General features: G+C 42.7%; 1 protein-coding gene across 1 annotated transcript; it reads left to right on the forward strand.

Annotated features, from left to right (window-relative positions):
* The first annotated feature begins 5,926 nt into the window (after window positions 1-5,926).
* On the forward strand, window positions 5,927-18,794 carry LOC114657103 (lectin-like). The gene is made up of 5 exons (XM_051931668.1): window positions 5,927-5,993; window positions 11,607-11,695; window positions 14,581-14,715; window positions 16,611-16,722; window positions 18,517-18,794. The coding sequence occupies exons 1-5, from the start codon at window positions 5,933-5,935 to the stop codon at window positions 18,582-18,584; spliced, it is 465 nt and encodes a 154-aa protein (XP_051787628.1). The 5' UTR covers window positions 5,927-5,932; the 3' UTR covers window positions 18,585-18,794.
* The last annotated feature ends 2,357 nt before the right edge of the window (window positions 18,795-21,151 follow it).

Below are 21,151 nucleotides of genomic sequence, written 5' to 3' on the forward strand. Positions count from 1 at the left end.
AGAACATAAAGGAGAAAGAGGAGAAAACACAAGCCAGGGAAAAAGGCTGTCAGAAATTGTACTGTAGGTGTTGGGCAAAATTCACTGATGTTTTTACTCAATGAGAAATGTGGTTTTTTGGATAAGTGGCATGGGACACATGAAGTGACAGAGCAAAAAGGTCTTGTCACTTTTTTTAATTAGTTTGGCAAATCAGCCTAATGAAGCAAAACAGAGTTTTAATTTAAATGTTTTGAAAGAGTGGCATGGCAGTACAAACACAACTAATTAAAGACAACATTGGAGAAACTTAATTTGATCTAAATGAAAGGTATAACTGGGTGTCATCTGCATACGAGTGAAAATTAACATTATGTTTCCTACTGAGAGATTCCAGTGGACGCCTGTAAAGTGAAACAGTGATGGTCCCAGTGCTGAGCCCTGCGGGACACCATATTAAACTTCTGTGTATAATGATGGAGTCCTGTCAGCACATTTCTGTACATATTGGAATCGATTTGATAAATAAGAACTAAATCAAGCGAGCACGGTGCCTGTAAGCCCAACGTCATTTTCTAGCCTGTGCAGTAAAATCGAATGGTCAGTGATGTCAAACGCTGCACTTAAGTCCAAAAACATAATTACAGTGGAGTTTCCTTCATCAGAGGATATCAGAATGTCGTTTACAACCCGTGTTAGTGCCGTTTCTGTACTATGACCAGTGTGGAAACCAGACTGGAATTTCTCAAATAAATTGTAATGCGCAAGGTGTGACTGAAGCTGACTGGCGACTACTTTTTCTAGTATTTTAGAGAGAAATGGTAAATTTGAAATAGGCCTATAATTATTAAGTGTGTGTGGGTCTAGGTCTGACTTTTTAAGTAATGGTTTAATGACTGACATTTTTAGTGCATCAGGTACTGTGCCATGCAATAATGAACTACTGATAATGTTAAGAACTGGCGCTGCAATAACATTCATTACACTTTTTACTAGTTTTGTTACCACTGGACTAGGCAACAAGTAGTGGGCTTCATTTTAGAAATTAAAGTTAAGACTTCCTGCTCAGTTACAGGATTAAAATTTCGAAAGCGTTGAATTCAATGTGAGGCAGGGTCTGCTAAGCTAGTATGTGGTTTGTACTGTGATGCTGAGATCTGGGATCTTATATTTTTAATTTTCTCATTAAAGAAATTCGAAAAGTCTGTACTGCTAATATCTGTTGGTATTTTGCACTGTTGATCTGAATTTCCATTTGTTATTTTAGCAACTGTTCTAAACAGTACCCGAGGATTTTTATTATTGCTATCTATTATTGTAGAATAGTATTCTGAGCGAGCATTAAAGAGAGCTTTTTTATATTTATTAACACTCTCTGTCCATGCAATTTGAAAGACATGTAGCTTTGTTGTTCTCCATCTGCGCTCCAGTTTTTGACACTCTAATTTAAGAGCTCGAGTGTTTTCATTAAACCAGGGAGAGTTTCTATGTGCTTTGATCACTTTTGTTTTAAGGGGAGCCATTGTCTCCAGAGCATTTCTTAATGTCACATTATAATGTGATGTTAGCTCATCTAAATAGTTTTCCACAATAACACTCGACTTACTCAAAGTATCTACAAATTTTGAAGCAGAATTACAATCTGTCTTTGTTTTAATCTGTGAGTGTGTAGGTAAGGGAAGGACTAAATCAAATGTAATTAAGTAGTGATCGGAAATAATTTAATGGAGTAATATTTAAATTTTGAATTTCAGCTTTGTAAGTTATAATTAAATCTAATGTGTGGTTATGAATATGAGTTGGACCTTTGACAATCTGACAAAATATTACTAAATTTAACAAATAAGTTAAACATTTGGTAAAAGTGTTAGTTTCCACATCAATGTGTACATTAAAATCCCCCATCAGTACTACGTGATCATACTTTATAGCCAAACCAGATACAGGTGGTACCCCACAATTCGACCCTAATCTGTTGCTGGACTAGGGTCGAATTGTGAAACGGTCGAATTGCGAGACACCATTTCCCATACAAGTCTATGGGAATTCAATTAATTGGTTGCAGGGCCAAGAAAAATCCCCACTTAATTGTAGCAAAAAGATTCAAAGATTTTTGTGTGACGCACAGAGAGATAGAGGAGTTACACGAAAAGCTTCTATCTACTTTAAATAAGGAGGGAACGATTAAGAAACAGAAAAAGACATTCGCAGAAAAGTCTAAGAAATGGAATGAATTTGCTGTCGCTACTACGGCATGGCTGAAAGATGCAAATAGACTGCTAACACACACATCTGATGAACAGCTAGTTAATCAATTAGAAGAGATGCAATTACAAGAACGAGATCGCTCACCAACCAACTCACCACCAACTCAAAACCATGAGTTGTAGACCTGCTTTTGTCCACAACTTTTTTTGCTCCCACAGAAACCTTTGCACCCAGAATCTGTTCCCTGTTTTTCCAAAAAGTTGACACAGTTGTCCTGGGAACACCATACTCCTTCGCAACATCCACGATTCTGGCACCTTTCTTAAGAGCAGCACAAAAACACTAGAAAAGTGGCTGAAGGGAGCAAAAACGCGAGTCGGCTCTCCCAGGACAGCGCGGACATGTTTTCTACATCGCATTTGACGTTTTGCATCTCTCAACCTGCACGTTGCACACGTCGAATTGCGGGAGGTCGAATTGCGAGGTACCACCTGTAGAAGGTTGCTAAATTCAGTCATGAACAATGAATATGGCCCTGGTGGTCTGTAGACTAGCACTATAATTGTGTTGGAATCTGTTTAAATATTTAAAATGAATGCCTCAAAGGATGTAAAGTTGCCTACATTTTTAGACATGATTTGCATTTTGTTACAATGAATTATTCCAAGGCCTCCTCCTCAACCAGAATCTCTAGACTTATAAAAGAATGAGTATCCATGGTCCAGTTCTGACGCTCACATGCCCGTTGTATTTGCTTGTGGCAGAGGACAGAGGTCAGCAAGGCAACTCTGACCAGTTTGTGGCTATGCAGAAAACTGTAAAGCACTGTGTGTTTAGATATTATTTCTCTAATGGCCAGTAATTTGTACTTCAGTAGCTCTCCTGTGGAATCGTATAAGACGCGCATCAGTGAGCCTTGGGCACCCATAACCCTGTTGCTGTTTCACTGGTTGTCCTTCCTTGGACCACTTTTGGTAGGAACTAAACACTGCATTCTAAGAACACCCCACAAGACCTGCCATTTTGGAGATGCTTTGACCCAGTTGTCTGGTCATCACAATTTGTCCCTTGTTCTAAGTCGCTCATGTCCTTACACTTGACCAGCACATCATCCCCAAGAACTGACACTTCACTTGCTGCCTAATATATGACACCCTTTGCCTGATGCTATCGGAACAAGAAAATTAATACTATTACCTTCACATGTCAGGAGTTTTAATGTCGTGGCTGATTGGTGTATATATAATGGATAAGAAGGCAAACAATAGTTTAAAGTTGGGGTGCCATCCTGGAGAATCCTGTTTATTAACAAACAAACTCAACAAAAGAAAAGCACAAGGCTCAGTCATTGCCAACTCGAGTCTTGTTTCCAAGCTCAATAGGGCTTCTTTTTTTTCTATTTTACTGATTTTTTTGAAATCACACAACATTCCATACAAATAAATCAATGTTTTGCAAAAATAAGATCGAAAACAAATTAACCCCCACCCTTGGGAAAGAGAGCTAAGCCAGCAGAGTAAAACTTAAAGCTAGTAAAAATAAGTAAATAGATAAATTCATAAGTGAATGAAGATAAATGGGAAAGAAAAAGAAAAACTGGACAGAATTCCTCTGTGCTTTAAAAGCTTAATCTAAAATGTTATTGATCAGATGCTGCCAGGTTTTGAAAAATTTCTGTACAGTTCCTCTAAGTACAAATTAGATTTTTTCCCGTTTCAAATAGTATGCAACATCAGTTACCCACTGACTTAAAATAGGAGAGTTAGGATTCTTCCAGTTTAGCAAGATAAATCTGTGTGCCAATAGTGTAGTAAAGGCAATCACAATTTGTTTGTCCTTCTCCACTTTAAGCCCCTCTGTGAGCCCACCAAACACAGCTGTTAGTGGGTTAGGAGGGATTGTGACACCAAGACTGTCTGAAAGGCACTTAAAGATTCGGTCCAGAATGATGTTAATTTGGTGCAGGCCTAAAACATGTGACCCAGTGAGGCTGGAGCTTGATTGCAGCGTTTGCAGATTGGATCTTGCCCTGGAAACATTTTGGACAGTTTTAAGCAAGACAGATGTGCTCGATATATAATTTGGAGTTGAATAATTGTATTTCCCACATTGCTACCTTCCACTCCTTGTTGAGTGAGAGATCCTTTTTCCACTGTCCTCTTGGATCTTTGAAAGGGAGGGACTCTAGAATGGTTTTATATATTGCAGAAATGCTGTCTGAGTCCTCATGACTGATTAAAATTTTTTCCAGCATAGAGGTAGGTGGAAGGTGAGGAAAAATGGCCAAGTTCTGTTTAACAAAGTTTCTGATTTGAAGGTAGGGAAAGAAATGTATTGCTGGGAAGTTAAATTTATAATGTAATCGTTGTGCATACAGCACAAGGCAGGACCAATCCCTGCGCCCCCACGTGTTTAATTATTATTATTTAAATGAAGTTAAAAACTTCAAAATATACACAAGTGTGTATATATATATATATATATATATATATATATATATATATATATATATATATATATATATATATATGTGTGTGTGTGTGTATTTAAAAATAAATTGCAGGAACTATCAAAATTAATTACATTCTTTTAGAATCACAAGTGTATTGTTACATATTTACATCATATCTCAAGTCTAATATTTTAACATTGGATGAAATCTGGGGACATAGTCTTGGTGTTCCAACTTCTCAAATTCTTCAGGATTTATTTATGCACCACCCAGTCATCAATTTTACAAACTCATGTTTGTCTTGGGGCGGCATGGTGGCGCAGTGGGTAGCGCTGCTGCCTCACAGTTGGGAGACCTGGGGACCTGGGTTTGCTTCCCGGGTCCTCCCTGCGTGGAGTTTGCATGTCCTCCCTGTGTCTGTGTGGGTTTCCTCCCACAGTCCAAAGACATGCAGGTTAGGTGGATTGGCGATTCTAAATTGGCCCTAGTGTGTGCTTGGTGTGTGGGTGTATTTGTGTGTGTCCTGCGGTGGGTTGGCACCCTGCCCAGGATTGTTTCCTGCCTTGTGCCCTGTGTTGGCTGGGATTGGCTCCAGCAGACCCCCTGACCTTGTGTTCGGATTCAGCGGGTTGGAAAATGGATGGATGGATGTTTGTCTTGTTGAGGCTCATGGTGGCAACAGGCCAAGGGGAAGCAAGCCGACTTTTGTTTGCCCAGCCTCAAATTTCAGCTCCATCTATGGGAGGTCCACATGACCTGATTGTCAGCACCACACCCATCATCCATGCCCTCAGATCAGAGCCTAGCCCTCACCCGTGGGTATATATTGAGCACTGGGAAACATGAATTACATGAGAGGCAGAGAATCGTAGGTTTATTGTGTATTGTGTTTTAAGACTTAAGAATATCAGCTTTGAAGATGAGCTGACTTCATCTGTTCGGTTTTCCAGTTACAATCAGTGTTTAACATTGTTAGGATGAAAGTAGGCTTTGTGCAGAATGTCAAACTAAAAAGTACACAAGGATCAGTTCAATTAAAATGGACAAAGTCATGTCATCCTTCACTGGGCTCCCTTCTGGTTCTCCTGAACAATACACACCTCAGGATCCTTTTAATCTAAAATAACTTGTATAACCCTCTCTGTTAGAGTTTGCTTTTTTTATTGAGTTTCTGAAAATGATTTGTTGTCCATGTTTAACATTTGAGCAGCTCCATTTGCAGAAGGATGTGTCTGTGTTGCTACCATTGACTCCCCTGCCTTTTCTTTTCTTCTCTTTCACAGTCTATTCAGGATGATTGGACCGCTGATCTTACTGTTGTTCTGCGTTTCCCTTGGGGTCACAGAGGCACAAAGTAAGTTTTATTTCTCATTGATCTTCATTGTCTGCCAGTCTGGGATCACATCAGCCTGTAATTAGCCTTGAAATAAATGTTTCATTTGCAAATAATGTGCTTTAGTGTGTTTGCAAAAAACTTGAGAGTAAAAATTTGAAATTACGCACATTAGTCCTTCTGGATGAACAGAAAATTCAGCACCTCAAAGCATCAGGCAACTTACAGTAGATGTGGCTTAGCTGACACTTGATTTGTTTCCTTCCATTTTTATCATCTCTGATTGTCTTGGCCAAGGTGAAGGTGATGTTTTGGCCTGGTGTTTAGTGCTGTTGCCACACAGGCTCAATTAAGGCTGAAGTAAGTGTTGTTTCTGCTCTAAATTAGTGTGTCCATTCCATGGATTGGCACCTCTTACTTCCGGCCTGCTTGTTTTCTCAGCCTGCAATAGAACAATCAGATTTGGTAAATTAATTAAAGTAGACTTTCAATTCAGGTTTAGGTGCCAACTTAATGACACCACCCTATTGAATCAACTTGCCAAGTTACTTCTGTCCCCTAGCTAATCGGCTGACTGGCAACTGTAAAACTACTCAGAAGTAGTGTGCCCTTTAATTGACTGGCAGGGGCATCGAATCAGCAATCAACTGATAGGTTAGACCGGCTGATCATATCATCCAATCAGAAGTGAATATTTGGAAAACAGCATGTTCTATACTTTCGAGTTAGACCAGTGATCTGTAATATGTTTGCAGATTGTGAAATGTGGGGAATGTTTTGGGATGAAATCAATAACCCTACTCGCAATTCTTAAAACAGGCTACTCCTTGGCACTGCCATTAGAAAGGTGGCTTTACTTCTCTGACATACGAGGCTTTGGTGTCTTCAGAGGAAGTGTGCAGTTGAAGGCAATTTAAATGATCGAGCAGCCAATCTGGACAGGATTATTCAAAAATACTGTCCCTGTTTTAAATGAGTTTCATTCTGGGGGTTTTCAGTTTACCCCTCCTCGAACCACCACCTTATCGTGGTGGAGGGGTTTGTGTGTCCCAATGATCCTAGGAGCTCTGTTGTCCGGGGCTTTATGCCCCTGGTAGGGCCACCCAAGGCAAACTGGTCCTAGGTGAGGGATGAGACAAAGTGCGGTTCAACACAACCTCCTATGATGAATAAAAAATTTGGACAGCATTTTCCCTCGCCCGGACGCAGGTCACCGGGGCCCCCCTCTGGAGCCAGGCCTGGAGGTGGAGCTCGATGGCAAGCGCCTGGTGGCCGGGCCTGCACCCATGGGGCTCGGCCGGGCACAGCCCGAAGAGGCATTGTGTGTCCCCCTTCCCATGGGCTCACCACCTATGAGAGGGGCCAAGGAGGTCGGGTGCAGTGTGAATTGGGTGGTGGCCGAAGGCGGGGACCTTGGCGGTCCGATCCTCGGCTACAGAAGCTGGCTCTTGGGACGTGGAATGTCACCTCTCTGAAGGGGAAGGAGCCTGAGCTTGTGTGCGAGGTTGAGAGGTTCTGGCTAGATACAGTCGGGCTCACCTCGACACACAGCTTGGACTCTGGAACCAATCTCCTTGAGAGAGGCTGGACTCTCTACCACTCTGGAGTTGCCCCTGGTGAGAGACGCCAAGCGGGTGTGGGTATACTTATTGCCCCCCGACTTGGAGCCTGTACATTGGGGTTTACCCCGGTGGACGAAAGGGTAGCCTCCCTTCGCCTTCGGGTCCTAACTGTTGTTTGTGCGTATGCACCGAACAGCAGTTCAGAGTACACACCCTTTTTGGAGTCCCTGGAGGGGGTGCTAGAGGGCATACCTTCTGGGGACTCCCTCGTACTGCTGGGAGACTTCAATGCTCACGTGGGCAATGACAGTGAGACCTGGAAGGGCGTGATTGGGAGGAATGGCCCCCCGATCTGAACCCGAGCGGTGTTTTGTTATTGGACTTCTGAGCTCGTCACGGATTGTCCATAACGAACACCATGTTCAAGCATAGGGGTGTTCATATGTGCACTTGGCACCAGGACACCCTAGGCCTCAGTTCGATGATCGACTTTGTGGTCGTGTCGTCGGACTTGCGGCCACATGTCTTGGACACTCGGGTGAAGAGAGGGGCGGAGCTGTCAACTGATCACCACCTGGTGGTGAGTTGGCTTCGATGGTGGGGGAGGATGCCGGTCAGGCGTGGTAGGCCCAAACGTGTTGTGAGGGTCTGCTGGGAACGTCTGGCAGAGCCCCCCTGTCAGAAGTAGCTTCAACTCCCACCTCCGGCAGAACTTCGACCACATCCCGAGGGAGGTGGGGGGACATTGAGTCCGAATGGGCCATGTTCCGTGCCTCTATTGTTGAGGCAGCTGACCGGAGCTGTGGCCGTAAGGTGGTCGGTGCCTGTCGTGGCGGCAATCCCCGAACCCGCTGGTGGACACCGGCGGTGAAGGATGCCGTCAAGCTGAAGAAGGAGTCCTACAGGACCCTTTTGTTCTGTGGGACCCTGGAGGCAGCTGACAGGTACCGGCAGGCCAAGCGGAATGCGGCTTTGGTGGTTGCTGAGGCAAAAACTCGGGCGTGGGAGGAGTTTGGGGAGGCCATGGAGAACGACTTTCGGACGGCTTCGAGGAGATTCTGGTCCACCATCCGGCGTCTCAGGAAGGGGAAGCAGTGCAGTGTCAACACTGCATATGGTGGGGATGGTGCGCTGCTGACCTCGACTCGGGACGTTGTGGGTCGGTGGGGGGAGTACTTCGAAGACCTCCTCAATCCCATTAACATGCCTTCCAATGAGGAAGCAGAGCCTGGGGACTCAGAGGTGGGCTCCCCCATCTCTGGGACTGAGGTCACCAAGGTGGTCAAAAAACTCCTTGGTGGCAGGGCCCCGGGGGTGGATGAGATACGCCCGGAGTTCCTCAAGGCTCTGGATGTTGTAGGACTGTCTTGGTTGACACGCCTCTGCAACATCGCATGGACATCAGGGACAGTGCCTCTGGATTGGCAGACCGGGGTGGTGGTCCCCCTCTTTAAGAAGGGGGATCGGAGGGTGTGTTCCAACTACAGAGGGATCACACTCCTCAGCCTCCCTGGAAAAGTCTATTCAGGGGTCCTGGAGAGGAGGGTCCGTCGGATAGTCGAGCCTCGGATTTAGTTGGAACAGTGTGGTTTTCGTCCTGGTCGCGGAACAGTGGACCAGCTCTATACCCTTAGCAGGGTCCCGGAGGGTGCATGGGAGTTCGCCCAACCAGTCTACATGTGTTTTGTGGACTTGGAAAAGGCATTCGACCGTGTCCCTTGGGGAATCCTGTGGGGGGTACTCCGAGAGTATGGGGTACCGGCCCCCCTGATAAGGGCTGTTCAGTCCCTGTACGATCGGTGCCAGAGCTTGGTCCGCATTGCCGGCAGTAAGTCGAACCCGTTTCCAGTGAGAGTTGGACTCCGCCAGGGCTGCCCTTTGTCACCGATTCTGTTCATAACTTTTATGGACAGAATTTCTAGGCGCAGCCAGGGTGTTGAGGGGGTCCGGTTTGGTGGACTCAGGATTGGGTCACTGCTTTTTGCAGATGATGTTGTCCTGTTTGCTTCATCAGGCCGTGATCTTCAGCTCTCTCTGGATCGGTTCGCAGCCGAGTGTGAAGCGGCTGGGATGAGAATCAGCACCTCCAAATCCGAGACCATGGTCCTCAGCCGGAAAAGGGTGGAGTGCCCTCTCAGGGTTGGTAGCGAGATCCTGCCACAAGTGGAGGAGTTCAAGTATATCGGGGTCTTGTTCATGAGTGAGGAAAGAATGGAGCGTGAGATCGACAGGCGGATCGGTGCGGCATCCGCAGTGATGCGGGCGCTGCATCGGTCTGTCATGGTGAAAAAGGAGCTGAGCCGCAAGGCGAACCTCTCAGTTTACCACTCGATCTATGTTCCTACCCTCACCTATGGTCATGAGCTATGGGTAGTGACCGAAAGAACGAGATCGCGAATACAAGCGGCTGAAATGAGTTTCCTCCGCAGGGTGTCTGGGCTCTCCCTTAAAGATAGGGTGAGAAGCTCAGTCATCCGGGAGGGGCTCAGAGTAGAGCAGCTGCTCCTCCGCATTTCGAGAGGAGTCAGATGAGGTGGCTCAGGCATCTGATCAGGATGCCTCCTGGACGCCTCCCTGGTGAGGTGTTCTGGTCACGTCCAACTGGGAGGAGGCCCCGGGAAGACCCAGGACACGTTGGAGGGACTATGTCTCCTGGCTGGCCTGGGAACACCTCGGGATTCTCCCGGAAGAGCTAGGAGAAGTGGCCGGGGAGAGGGAAGTCTGGGCATCTCTGCTCAAGCTGCTGCCCCCGCGACCCGACCTCGGATAAGCGGGAGACAATGGATGGATGGATGGATAATCACACATTGTAGCTTTTCCCTTTGGTTAGTTACAAATACATCTATTGTCTCACCTTCCTCTTGCTTGAGGGATCCAAAGACAAAGTGCTTGAATATGATGTTCTTTGTCGGTTTGAAATGCCTCTCAAGGGCAGCCAAGATGGCGGCAGCATCCTGTTGCTGTTCGTCCATCAAGTGCAGATTATGTTGGTAGACGTGTTGGCCCTCACTACCCATTACTTGTCTCAGGGTGGTTGCTTGTACCTCTGTGGGTTTCTCATGCAGGTCTGGTAGCTAACATAAAGTCCTGAAATTCTGCTTTGCAGATCTCCCAGGTCGTAGTCAAGTTGACGGACATCTTCATCTCGGCTGGAGGTGATATGGTGTTTGTGTACATGGTTGCTTGGTTATAAAGTATTTTTCAAATGGCTTTTCAGCTGGATATGTAGTTGATTTGTCGTAAAATCGGTGCAGTTGGGGTTCACACTTCTAACACAATCTTTATGCGCATAGACCACATGGAGCCGGGTTCCACAAGCCAACTCTGACTGCCTTATTCAAACTGTTAGCGTCAAGAACAGGACTCACCATCTATTTATATAGTGTCTGCCACTAGGTGGCAGCGTAACCCCTTAACAGATTCAGCTGAAGCAGAAACTGATGAAGTCCAACATCAAGACGAAAAAGTAGCAAATTACAGACTTGTTAAAAAAAAAGTAAAGGAAAGTGAAAAATACTACGAAGAAAACAGGTGTAAAGGTGTTTTACTCAGAGAAGGAGCTCTGAAGTAGAGAGAAACATAACATTGTCATTTTAATGCACTTACTTAATTAGAACATTTATTTAACACAGACACACACAGAGCTTTACAGATTTTACAATAGCAAATCGCCCGCAGCGTAAGACAAAAACTGCTTTGTAATGGCAGCCATTCCACATGAAAGGGAGATGGTGACCCTTTAGTGTCAGAATTATCTCAAAAATTTCTTTTCTAGCAGCTGGCTTTTAGTGTTAATAGTCTGTCTATCCTCTGAGTGCTTTGGTGCAGCAAGTCATATAATCCTTGTGTCAAAAACTCTGCTCTACTGGAACTAACAGGTGGAAGAAAAGGACAGACTGATGAATGAAAGAAACGCAACGTGGAGTTTAACAGATCAATGTATTGACATCATTAAGTTCTGCAAGACTGAGTATGGCTGTGTATGGTGTCCACATTGTAATCTGTATTTCTTTTTGTCAGTTACTGGATGATGCTGCACTAAGTTTACTGAAACAATCTCATTCATTATTAGGTCAATGTTCCTGCGCCTATAGCTGGACCCCATTTCAAAACCAATGTTACCGCTTCATTCCAGTGAGAAAAGGACATGATGAAGCTGAGGTAATTCATTTTATTATTAACAATCTGAATAAAAACATTGAATTGAAAAAAGAGAGTTTGTATATAAATGTTCTACCACAGATTGACTAAAAATTGCAAAGCCAACAGGCATCTGTGGTCATAGAATAATTTGTGCTTTTAGAAGAACTTCAAAATCCTTAGTGTGTGTGTTTGTGTGTGTGTGTTTACAGGTGCCTATAGAAAGCCATCATACCTGTGAAAATCTATACCTTTTGTCACATTACACCCTGGGAAATAAAATAAGTCTAAATTTGTTAGCTGTATGTACACATTATAACCCTCTTTGTCAATGTGAAAATAACATTCTAAAACATTTTGGGCAGTTATTAAAAATCAATGAGTGAAATACTAGGTTTGTTAAAGTGATCGCACCCGTAGAGTGTACCATCCTAAAGTTAATCAGATGCAACCAATCAGCTGCCAGATCAAACACTTGGCAAAACTGCCGCAGCTGACATCAATTGTAGAAGTATTGATTATCTCAGAATAAAACCAGATTTCACTACTAGGAGTGCAAGGTTCTGAAAAAGAAACTGACATGGTTAGGAAAGCACTGCCAAAAGTGCTGCTCCAGGATAAAGTTGTAGAAAGGCATAAGTTAGGAGAAGGCTACAAAAAGATTTCAAAGGCTTTAGCTCTCCTTCTGAGTTATGTTCTGAGTATCATTAAGAAGTGGAAGGTGTATAGCACCACCTAAACATTGTTTACATCAGGCTGTCGGTCCAAACTGGCATTGATCAGAGAGGCTGCCAAGAGGCCAAAGGCAACTTTGCAGGACTTACAAGGATTCATGGAAGGAAGTGGTCAATCTGTACCTGTGACAACAATCTCTCAAGCTGGCCTGTGTGAACAAAGAAACCTTTTCTGAAAAGGTGTCACATTCTATTACAAAAACACACCTGGGATATTCTGCTGCCATGTGGAAAAAAAGTGCCATGGTCAGATGAGACAAAAATTGACCTTTGTGGATTGAACTCCAAGAGCAATGTTTGGAGAAACACAGCATGCCATCCGAAACACACCATACCCCCTGTGAAGCAGGGTGATGGCAGCATTATTTTCTGGGGGAGGGTTCTCTTCATCAGGGACTGGGCAATTAGTCAGGACTGAAGGGAAAAAGGATGATGCAAAGTGCACCCAAATTCTTAAGGAAAACCTGCATCCCTCTGCTAGACAGTTGAAAATGGGTAGGTCAGTCACCTTCTAACATGACAACGATCCCAAACTTACCACCAAATGAACAACACAGTGACTTAAGGATAGGAGGGCAAATGTCCTTGAGTGGCCAAGTCAGAGCCCTGACTTAAATCTAACACACAATCAGTGGATGGACTTGAAGAGAGCAGTCCATTGCCGCTCACCACTGAAATTAACTGAACTCAAAAAATTCTGCAAGAAAGAATGGGCAAACATTCCCCAATCTAGGTGTACAAAGCCAGTAGAGACATTTCCAAAAAGACTGACAGCTGTAATTACAACAAACGGTGGCTCTACTAAGTGTTAAATCAGGAGATTGATGACTTTTCCCACCCTGACATTCTTGTTTTTCATTTTTAAATTAATTTTCTGAGCTGGTCACTTTCTTTTCAGTAGTTTGATGTTGCAAGGCAATATTTGTAAATAAAGCACTAGTAAAGGTTCTTTTGAACATGGTTTTTGATTTCAGGCTTTATGACAAATAGCATAACTATTTCAAAGGTTTTCTATAGGCAATGTATACAGGAAGTAAAAATGTGAGGTTTGAATACACAATGGGAGGTTCTGAAAATCGAGAGTCCACCTCATGAGAAGGATTTAGGAGTCGTAGTGGACTTGTCACTATCAACTGCCAGACAGTGTTCAGATGCCATTAACAGAATGTCAGGTTATATAGCGCCTTGACGTGTGGAGCTGAGACTTTTCAGAGATGAAGAGGAGACCTGATTGAAGTGTTTAAAATGATGAAGGGCATCAGTCCAGTGGATCGAGACGGTGACTTTGAAATGAATTCATCAAGAACACAGGAACACAGTTGGAAACTCGAAGTGTAAATTTCACTCAAGTATTAAACATTTCTGTCTCCACAAACATAACCACAGACACAAGGAATAAGTGACCAAGTAGTGGGGTAGACAATAGGAATTAAGGTTAGGATTTATCAGTTTTATTTCTCTCAGATGAACACAGCAGCAGCATGTCTAGTATTTAAAACCCCAAATCAGTGTGCATTCTTATGACTAGCATTCTGGCTTCAATACAATTATTGTTGAGAGATTTGGTTCTGATGACAGTGCGTATTGTTGACTTTTAGTAACTCAGTTTCAACTCCATTTCCCTGTCCATTCAGAAGCTTTGGCAGCACACATGAGGTCTGTATGTGTAGAATAATCTATGTATTTTCTTTTGCAGCTGGAAATAATTTGAGCAGGCTGGCTCCGAATCATTTTATCAGTTCTGCTTATACTGTTCAGGTTAACTGGCACACTATGTGCTATTAGAGTTAGTCACTCAGCTGTGCCCCCTGTCTCTTATGGCACAGTTTTTACACAATTGTGCATCCTGAAGTTAGATGACAAGAATATCCTGAGGTTCAAGGGCTCTGTTTGTGTTTGGCTCTGTTAAAGTGAATTCAGAAGTTCTGCTGCTGCTCTTGACATTTGTGACAGTTGTGACAATCAAGTCACAAGAGTGACACATTTTACAGACATTTGCATGAAGGCTTGAGACACTCCTTATAATCTTTACCTGAACTGATTCAGTTGGTGGTGTTTCTAGGCCCTGTTCAAAGTTGCATTCATCTGTTTAATAAAATGCATTTGTTTGACTGGCCAGTCTGAGGCCAGTCAATCTCTTATGAATGTTTGTGACCTTTTCTTCTTCTTTAGTTACATTGCCAATATCTTGGAGGAAACCTCGCCTCAGTGCACAGTGAAGAAACCAACAAATTTATAACAAATCTGATTACAAGCAGAGACAACTCAAACCCGCAAACTTGGCTTGGAGGCGCTCGCATTTCTCAGGTAAATCGTAAAACGTTTTGAACTTATTTCAATGGACCATCCAGGTTCTGTTCTGCTCAGTGAGGTTTCCTCACGTATAATTTACCTGTAGAAGCTAAGGAGTGCAGAATTCTCATCCACACGGTTTTTCTAGTTTTTCTGTTTTCCAGTTTATGTTGTTGTCTTTCACAACCCAAACACAGGCCACTGTGCTGAGTGATGACCTGACATTTTCCAGATTGTTTAGATTACTTTCATTCTAATACATTGCTCATTCATCATCATCATCACCCACTGACTGGTTATGTCAGTGACATGGAAGCTGGCATTCTTCACCTTTGGACGCACTCACCCCACGCTTTTCACCAGGCATCTCCATTGCTTTGCGGGTACCCGAGGATGTCCTACCTGTCTGCTGGCTTAATTAAATGTTCTTGACTGCTGTGCTAGCTCAGGCCTTCAGTCTCTGTAAGCTCCCATTTCTTTATCTTTGTTTTAACTCCATGTTTCACACCTTTCAGTTTAGTATTGAATGTTTTTCCCAATGCTTGTGCCTTTATTGATCTTTTCATACTAATTAGCTTACAGGCATTTTTCATTTTTTAAATTTTGTCTGCTACATTTACACTTTGGTTCTACCTTTATGTCCCCTCATATTCGTTCAATCATTTGCTGATGTGTCAGACGGTCACACTTGCAACAGACCAGTCACCCACACTCCCTGCAGCATCTGCAGCCTCCATCATTATTGGGGAATTCCTATGAGTTGTGATGTAGGCCCAGAGATAATGTGTGCCCCTCTAGGGTGTGCCAATTAGTTGTCTGCCAATATGTTCTGCCTGATGCACCCTCTGACTCCATGCCCTGACCACATCTCCTGGCTCCTCTAAATTTGAAGAACTGGTCTGATGCCAAGGTCCTCCTGTACCGCACAGAGAGAATGAGCCCACCAACCCTGAATGTGACCTGAGGTTGTGGAAGCGAAAAATACATGGAAGATTCTCACTTTAAATAAAGGCTAAAGGAGTCGAAGGATAGGCAAACAGAGTAATTAGATTTATTGCAACAAACAATAACATGGACTCAGCCCAATTAGGCCGAACTGAGCTGAGCCCCGAACAGTCCAAAAATCACAGTTTATATAATCATTTCTTACCATTCTGACCTCGCTCAAAACTATTATTCGCTGCTTATCCTGACTCCCTTTTCTGCAGCTGGCCTGTCAAAAAAGTGTTTTATGGGAACCACCAGTAATTTTATTTTCTGTTATTTGTCATTACTTTTCTGCTTCGCTTATTTTTTTAGTCGGCCGTGAGCTTGCAGATGTTCCCCCTTTTTCATTCTTGGACTTCTCCATCTATTCTTCTCTCCCTTCCTTGCTTCTCAAGCTGATAAGATATTGGCGACTTCATCTAAGCTTTAATTAAAAAAGAAATCTTGGCATGTGCCTTTATTTAACCATTTGCTTAGTATGCCTGACTTGCATTAATTACTTGCACTAAGGTTAATGCTTATACAGTAAGTTTTTCTATATTTATTTATGCTAATACATGAATAAAATAATTTCTTATTTCCATAAGGTCAACCACTTAAAGCTTAGTTTTGGTCACCCAAACATTGAATCATTTGAGAAATTGTTCAGTAGACAACTTCCATGAATTTTCCATGACCCCCACACTTGAATCATTTTTTTTTCTTTCTAGTGAGGTCACTACTGCTTTCATTTTTCATTTGTGTTTCCCTCATCTTTGTTTCACTTAATGCTTGTATTTTCATTTTAATTTTCTTTTTTCCAATTCATTTTTCTTGTGCTCTGCTGACATTGAAGCAGCTGGGTCTGGCTGTTTTGTGGTCTGGCAGAGTGGTGGACAAGGAAATATCATCCAACTGACAGTCTTTATTCTTGAATTTTGTAGACAAACTATTGGTTCTTTAAAGATGGATCTGCTTTTAATTATCAGAAGTGGGGCTCTGATCAACCAGACAACTATTGTGGAAGTGAAGGCTGTTTGATGATCAACAATATTGGTAAGTCTTGACAATAAGCTGTCACTAGGATACTTAGAAATGTCTGACTAATTTACAGCAACTCAAAATGCAAACACCTTATCCAGACTTTATGTTGCTTTAGTGATGTAAAGTATTCACAATTCTAGGGTGTCACAAGTGTGACTAGAGATTAACGATGACAATCCTCACCGCTGTGGTGTGCTAAGCTGTGAGAGAGCTAGCAGTCCAACCGTGCAATGCTCATCGTGGGTTCAAATGGTCATCTTAGCATTCAATTCATCATCCTCACGCCACTTGTGCAAGTTTGAAAGGCGAGTTTGGCTCTTGAGTGCATGGATGGCACATTGGGACAATGGCTGCTACTGCTTCATTACACCTACAGAAGTTAAAGCTCAAATTTCAGACTGGACAACATCTGTCGGTCTCCCAATTGCCTCCCACATCCTAAAGATGTCCAAGTTAGTCTAACTGGTGAATGTCAACTGGCCCACTTTGCTGTGTTTGTGTCAGTGTGCCCTACAAAAGATTGGCATCCTTACAGAGTATCAATTTTGACCAAATGCTGCTGGAATGGATGGCTGCTTCCATAAATCTTGCAATGTAAAAAAAGCAACAAAAGTTGAGAAAATGTATAATGGCATAATAAGTCTTTTAATAATAACCTTAAAGTGATATGTGCTATCACTTTAGTTAGATCTTTAGTCAGCCTTTTAGAAGCTCCTGACTCATTCAGCTCTTTTTGTCATTCTTGATATTTTTTAATAAGTGGTATCTTTCTCTTATAGTTTAAAACACAGCACAACACAAAGTATCACAGCATACAGTGTCACCCAGTAGTCACTTCTGTGCATCCATCCATCTTCAAACCTGCTTAACAAGTCAACGGCTTAGTGAGTTGGAGAGCATTGTGCCAGCATCCAGTTTAACACATGAGCCAAGATATCAGAGGGCACACATGGGCACACATCCAGAGCCAGTATTTGTGAGTCGCCAATTCATTTCGGATGCTCACCTTTTGGATGTGCGAGGAAAACTAGCAGGAGAGGAAAGGAAAATGCAGACATAGAAAGAACATCCAAACTGCACACTGACTTCTTGTAGGCCTCAGTCTCTGCACACTGTGAGCGTAAGCCAGCATCTCACTGCGCCGCCATGCCACTCCTGTTTGTGTCTCAAGTGCACTCACATGTGACATTCATGGAATGGCTTCAGCTGCTAATGCAATAGACAGAAGGGCACCAAGACAAACGGGCACAAGTTGAGTGAGTGTTGTTCATCCCTTAATCAATTTTCTAAACCTTCCTCTTACAATACTGGCATCTACTGCAAACTCAGTCTTTGTGATTCTAAAATGTCATAAATATATGAAAATCATCTAGACATGAAGACAATTATATCACGTCTGCTTTTACAGTGTATATCAAATTCCAGAATGCAGGGCTAAGTGTTTATATGAGAAGGCAAGATATCGCATTGAGCAAGAAAATAAATAAAAATAACAGGCATTGCCTCTGATTTTACTCCAAGCACGAATGCAAACAGAAGTGAGTCTTATTTCCAGGGCTCAGGTTAGGAAATGTGTTGACCAGCTCAGTTTTACGTCATCATAAATCACCAAAACATGTACAGTGACTTCAGGCACAAGGACAAAATCAAAATCAAATTCAAATGGAGCTTTTGGTTTAAAGATGTTAAAGGGGAGGACAGCAAATAAAATTGTGGACATTGAAATGCCAGTTTGAAACTGTGCACTGCTCCCCAACTCTTCTTAAATACTGTTTACTAACATTTTTACTCTTTTTTCTTTCACAGTTCAAGGATCGTGGAATGACGCTGAATGTGATCTTGAACTTCCCTTTGTTTGTATGAAGAAAATGTGAAAGGACCGAGTGTCACACGTGTTACTGTGCATGGATCACACAGATAATTCACAGTAGATGTCTACAGTTAATTTTAATGATTCACTCCATTAAACAATACTAATTGTGCTAATACTTGCATTTTCTGAGTCACTTACTTACGAAATATTTGTTTTTATATTTTAATTGAAACCCCTTTAACTCTAATAAACAGTAAAGATCAGTAAGCATCAAGTCTGCCTCCTGTCAGTCTCTTGTCTCTTTTCAGTCTTCTTTTTTAGTTTGTTACATACAATCAAGTCTAACTTAACAAACCAGAATTCCCCATTATGTAAGAGAACATGAGGAGAGCCAACAGCAAGTGCAAATCTTTAAAAACATCCAAGAATGTCCCTTTCTCCAATATATAAATTCTATAAATGCTGATGTGAGATCTTGGCATATTTTAAAAAAAAGTCTTGAAGAGTTCGTCTGAGTTTTTTCAATTTCAATTATTATAGTGGTTCCCAATGTGTGGGTTGTGACCCTAGGAGGTGACATTGAAGAGCTGGGGGTGTAGTAACAGGATTTCTAAAATAAAACAAAAATGCCTTAAAAACTAAAGAGTTAAGTCTTTCAGGGCAGATGTTGACCGTTGTCAACATTAGGGGTTGATGGCAGATGTCGACTTGGAAGATTATCGGCTATAAAAATCAAAAAACTTATTGCTATGGTAAAGTAAGACTCTCTTTGCTTGGTGGAGTGTTAGACTCATTGACTTGATGTCTAATCCCTGCGTGTGTTTGAGTTGCAAAGAGCAAACAACATCAAAAATGGCAATGGCATCTGGTGAGAGAGCAAAGCAAATGTACAAAGCAAAATACTCAGTGGACGATGTTTTGTGTATTTCGCTGAATTCGACTCTGACTTGTCGGACTTGTCAGATTCTGATTTTGGTGCAATTTATATGGAGATTGAGATTGAAAATGAAAGTGAGGTCCCCAGCATTATTGTGGTGCTGATCACATTGGTGTAGCTGAAGCACCTACGCCACCATTTGCCTGGGTGGACTACCACTTACAATGACAAGAGGTACAAACCAGATTGGGTCACAATGTCAGCAACACTGCCGCTGTTGCCAGAGTTTGAAATAATTGTGGATTTGTCCATCTGTAATGAGTAGCACTGGCACTTCTTAATATTGTGACACATGGGTCACAGACTTGTACAACAGAGAAGGAGATGAATGCAGGTTTCCTAGAAAATCAGCTTTATTATTGTGAAGACAGGAACAGTATCATGCATTTTATTCAAAGAGGGGCAGTCACATCAGTGCACACAAACACAGCAAGCGAGCAGTGATATTGTCAGTCGTCCTGCATTCGCTCCCTTTGTCAGATTAAAGGAACAGATAGCCTTCTTCAAGCAGGTTCATTCAGGATTAGAGATGACAGAAAAGTGAGCACACAGCCAGGCCAGTGGCCAGTTTTAAATGTTCCCTGCATCAACCATTGGGCGACAGACATACTACATGGTGAGCCTATGAATTTGCAGTTGAATCTACCCCACAAGTAATACTGGAGCAAGTTTACTGCCCAGTTCATTGCCAGATATTCTTTCTTGATGGTTGAGTAATGACACTCTCTGGAAAGCAATTTCCTGCTCAGAAACATGAATTTCCTCCATGAAATCCTGAGAGAGTACAGCCCACAAAACAGACACACTTGCATTCGACTGCAGACTGAACTCCTTACAAAAATACAGAGAAGGACCATTCACAATCATCGGAGCAGTTGTTAGAGGAGCAGCTCTATGTGAAACATTTGGGATGAATCTCCTATAATAACCAGCAAGTCCTAGGAAAATCCAAACCTGCTTTTGCGTTTCCTGATGTGGATACACAAGCACCTCGCCCATCTTGTTCAACTGAAGTCTAATCAAAACTTTCCCCATAGAATACCCCAAATAATGAATTTCCAACATATCCAATTTACACTTCTTATAGGGTTAGCTGACATCCCAGTTTGCCTTAAAATGTCAGGCACTGCTTGTAGGTGGTCGAGATATGACTGCCATTCATTACTGAAATTTACCATATCTAGATATGCTGTAGAACACCAACCCCCGATCCGCTGCCCACTACCGGGGCGCAGCCGTCTGACAGCCGGGCCGCGAGAGAACTGCTGGCAATGGAGACTGACTCAGACTTTTCAGAACACTTGGCAGGCGGGGCTTTGCAGCGGCGCAGAGAGAGGACAGAGACTGAGGTGAGAGAGGATTACAACAAAGTATTTTTATGGTCCCAACAGTTTCCCTATATGACATGAGTCTATAGAAATCTTGTTACTAGGAAGTCCATTCAGCAGATACTTTCATTACAACGAAGCGACCTTGAAATGCTTGAATGAATCATCCGTAGAGCAGTAAGTTCTGTGGTCGCAGCTCAGTTGTACACATTTGCACAACGATCGCCAAACAGAAACAATGTAAAAAAAATTTCTTTCTCCGAACTTTCCTCGTACTGTTTTTTTGTTTTTTTTTGATGTTTTTGTTTTCTGTGGTTTTCAGTGATACCTTTTGCTTATTGCTTGTCAACATTTGAAAAACAT

The sequence above is a fragment of the Erpetoichthys calabaricus genome, chromosome 9 (assembly GCF_900747795.2).
Source record: "Erpetoichthys calabaricus chromosome 9, fErpCal1.3, whole genome shotgun sequence".
NCBI lineage: Eukaryota > Metazoa > Chordata > Cladistia > Polypteriformes > Polypteridae > Erpetoichthys > Erpetoichthys calabaricus.

Bases quoted from the DNA above. Each gene is read 5' to 3' on its own strand.
- LOC114657103 (XM_051931668.1), top strand. From the start codon at position 5,933: ATGATTGGACCGCTGATCTTACTGTTGTTCTGCGTTTCCCTTGGGGTC. The intron at 11,696-14,580 runs GTAATTCATTTT...CTTCTTCTTTAG, and splicing joins AAGGACATGATGAAGCTGAG to TTACATTGCCAATATCTTGG. The intron at 14,716-16,610 runs GTAAATCGTAAA...TGAATTTTGTAG, and splicing joins GAGGCGCTCGCATTTCTCAG to ACAAACTATTGGTTCTTTAA.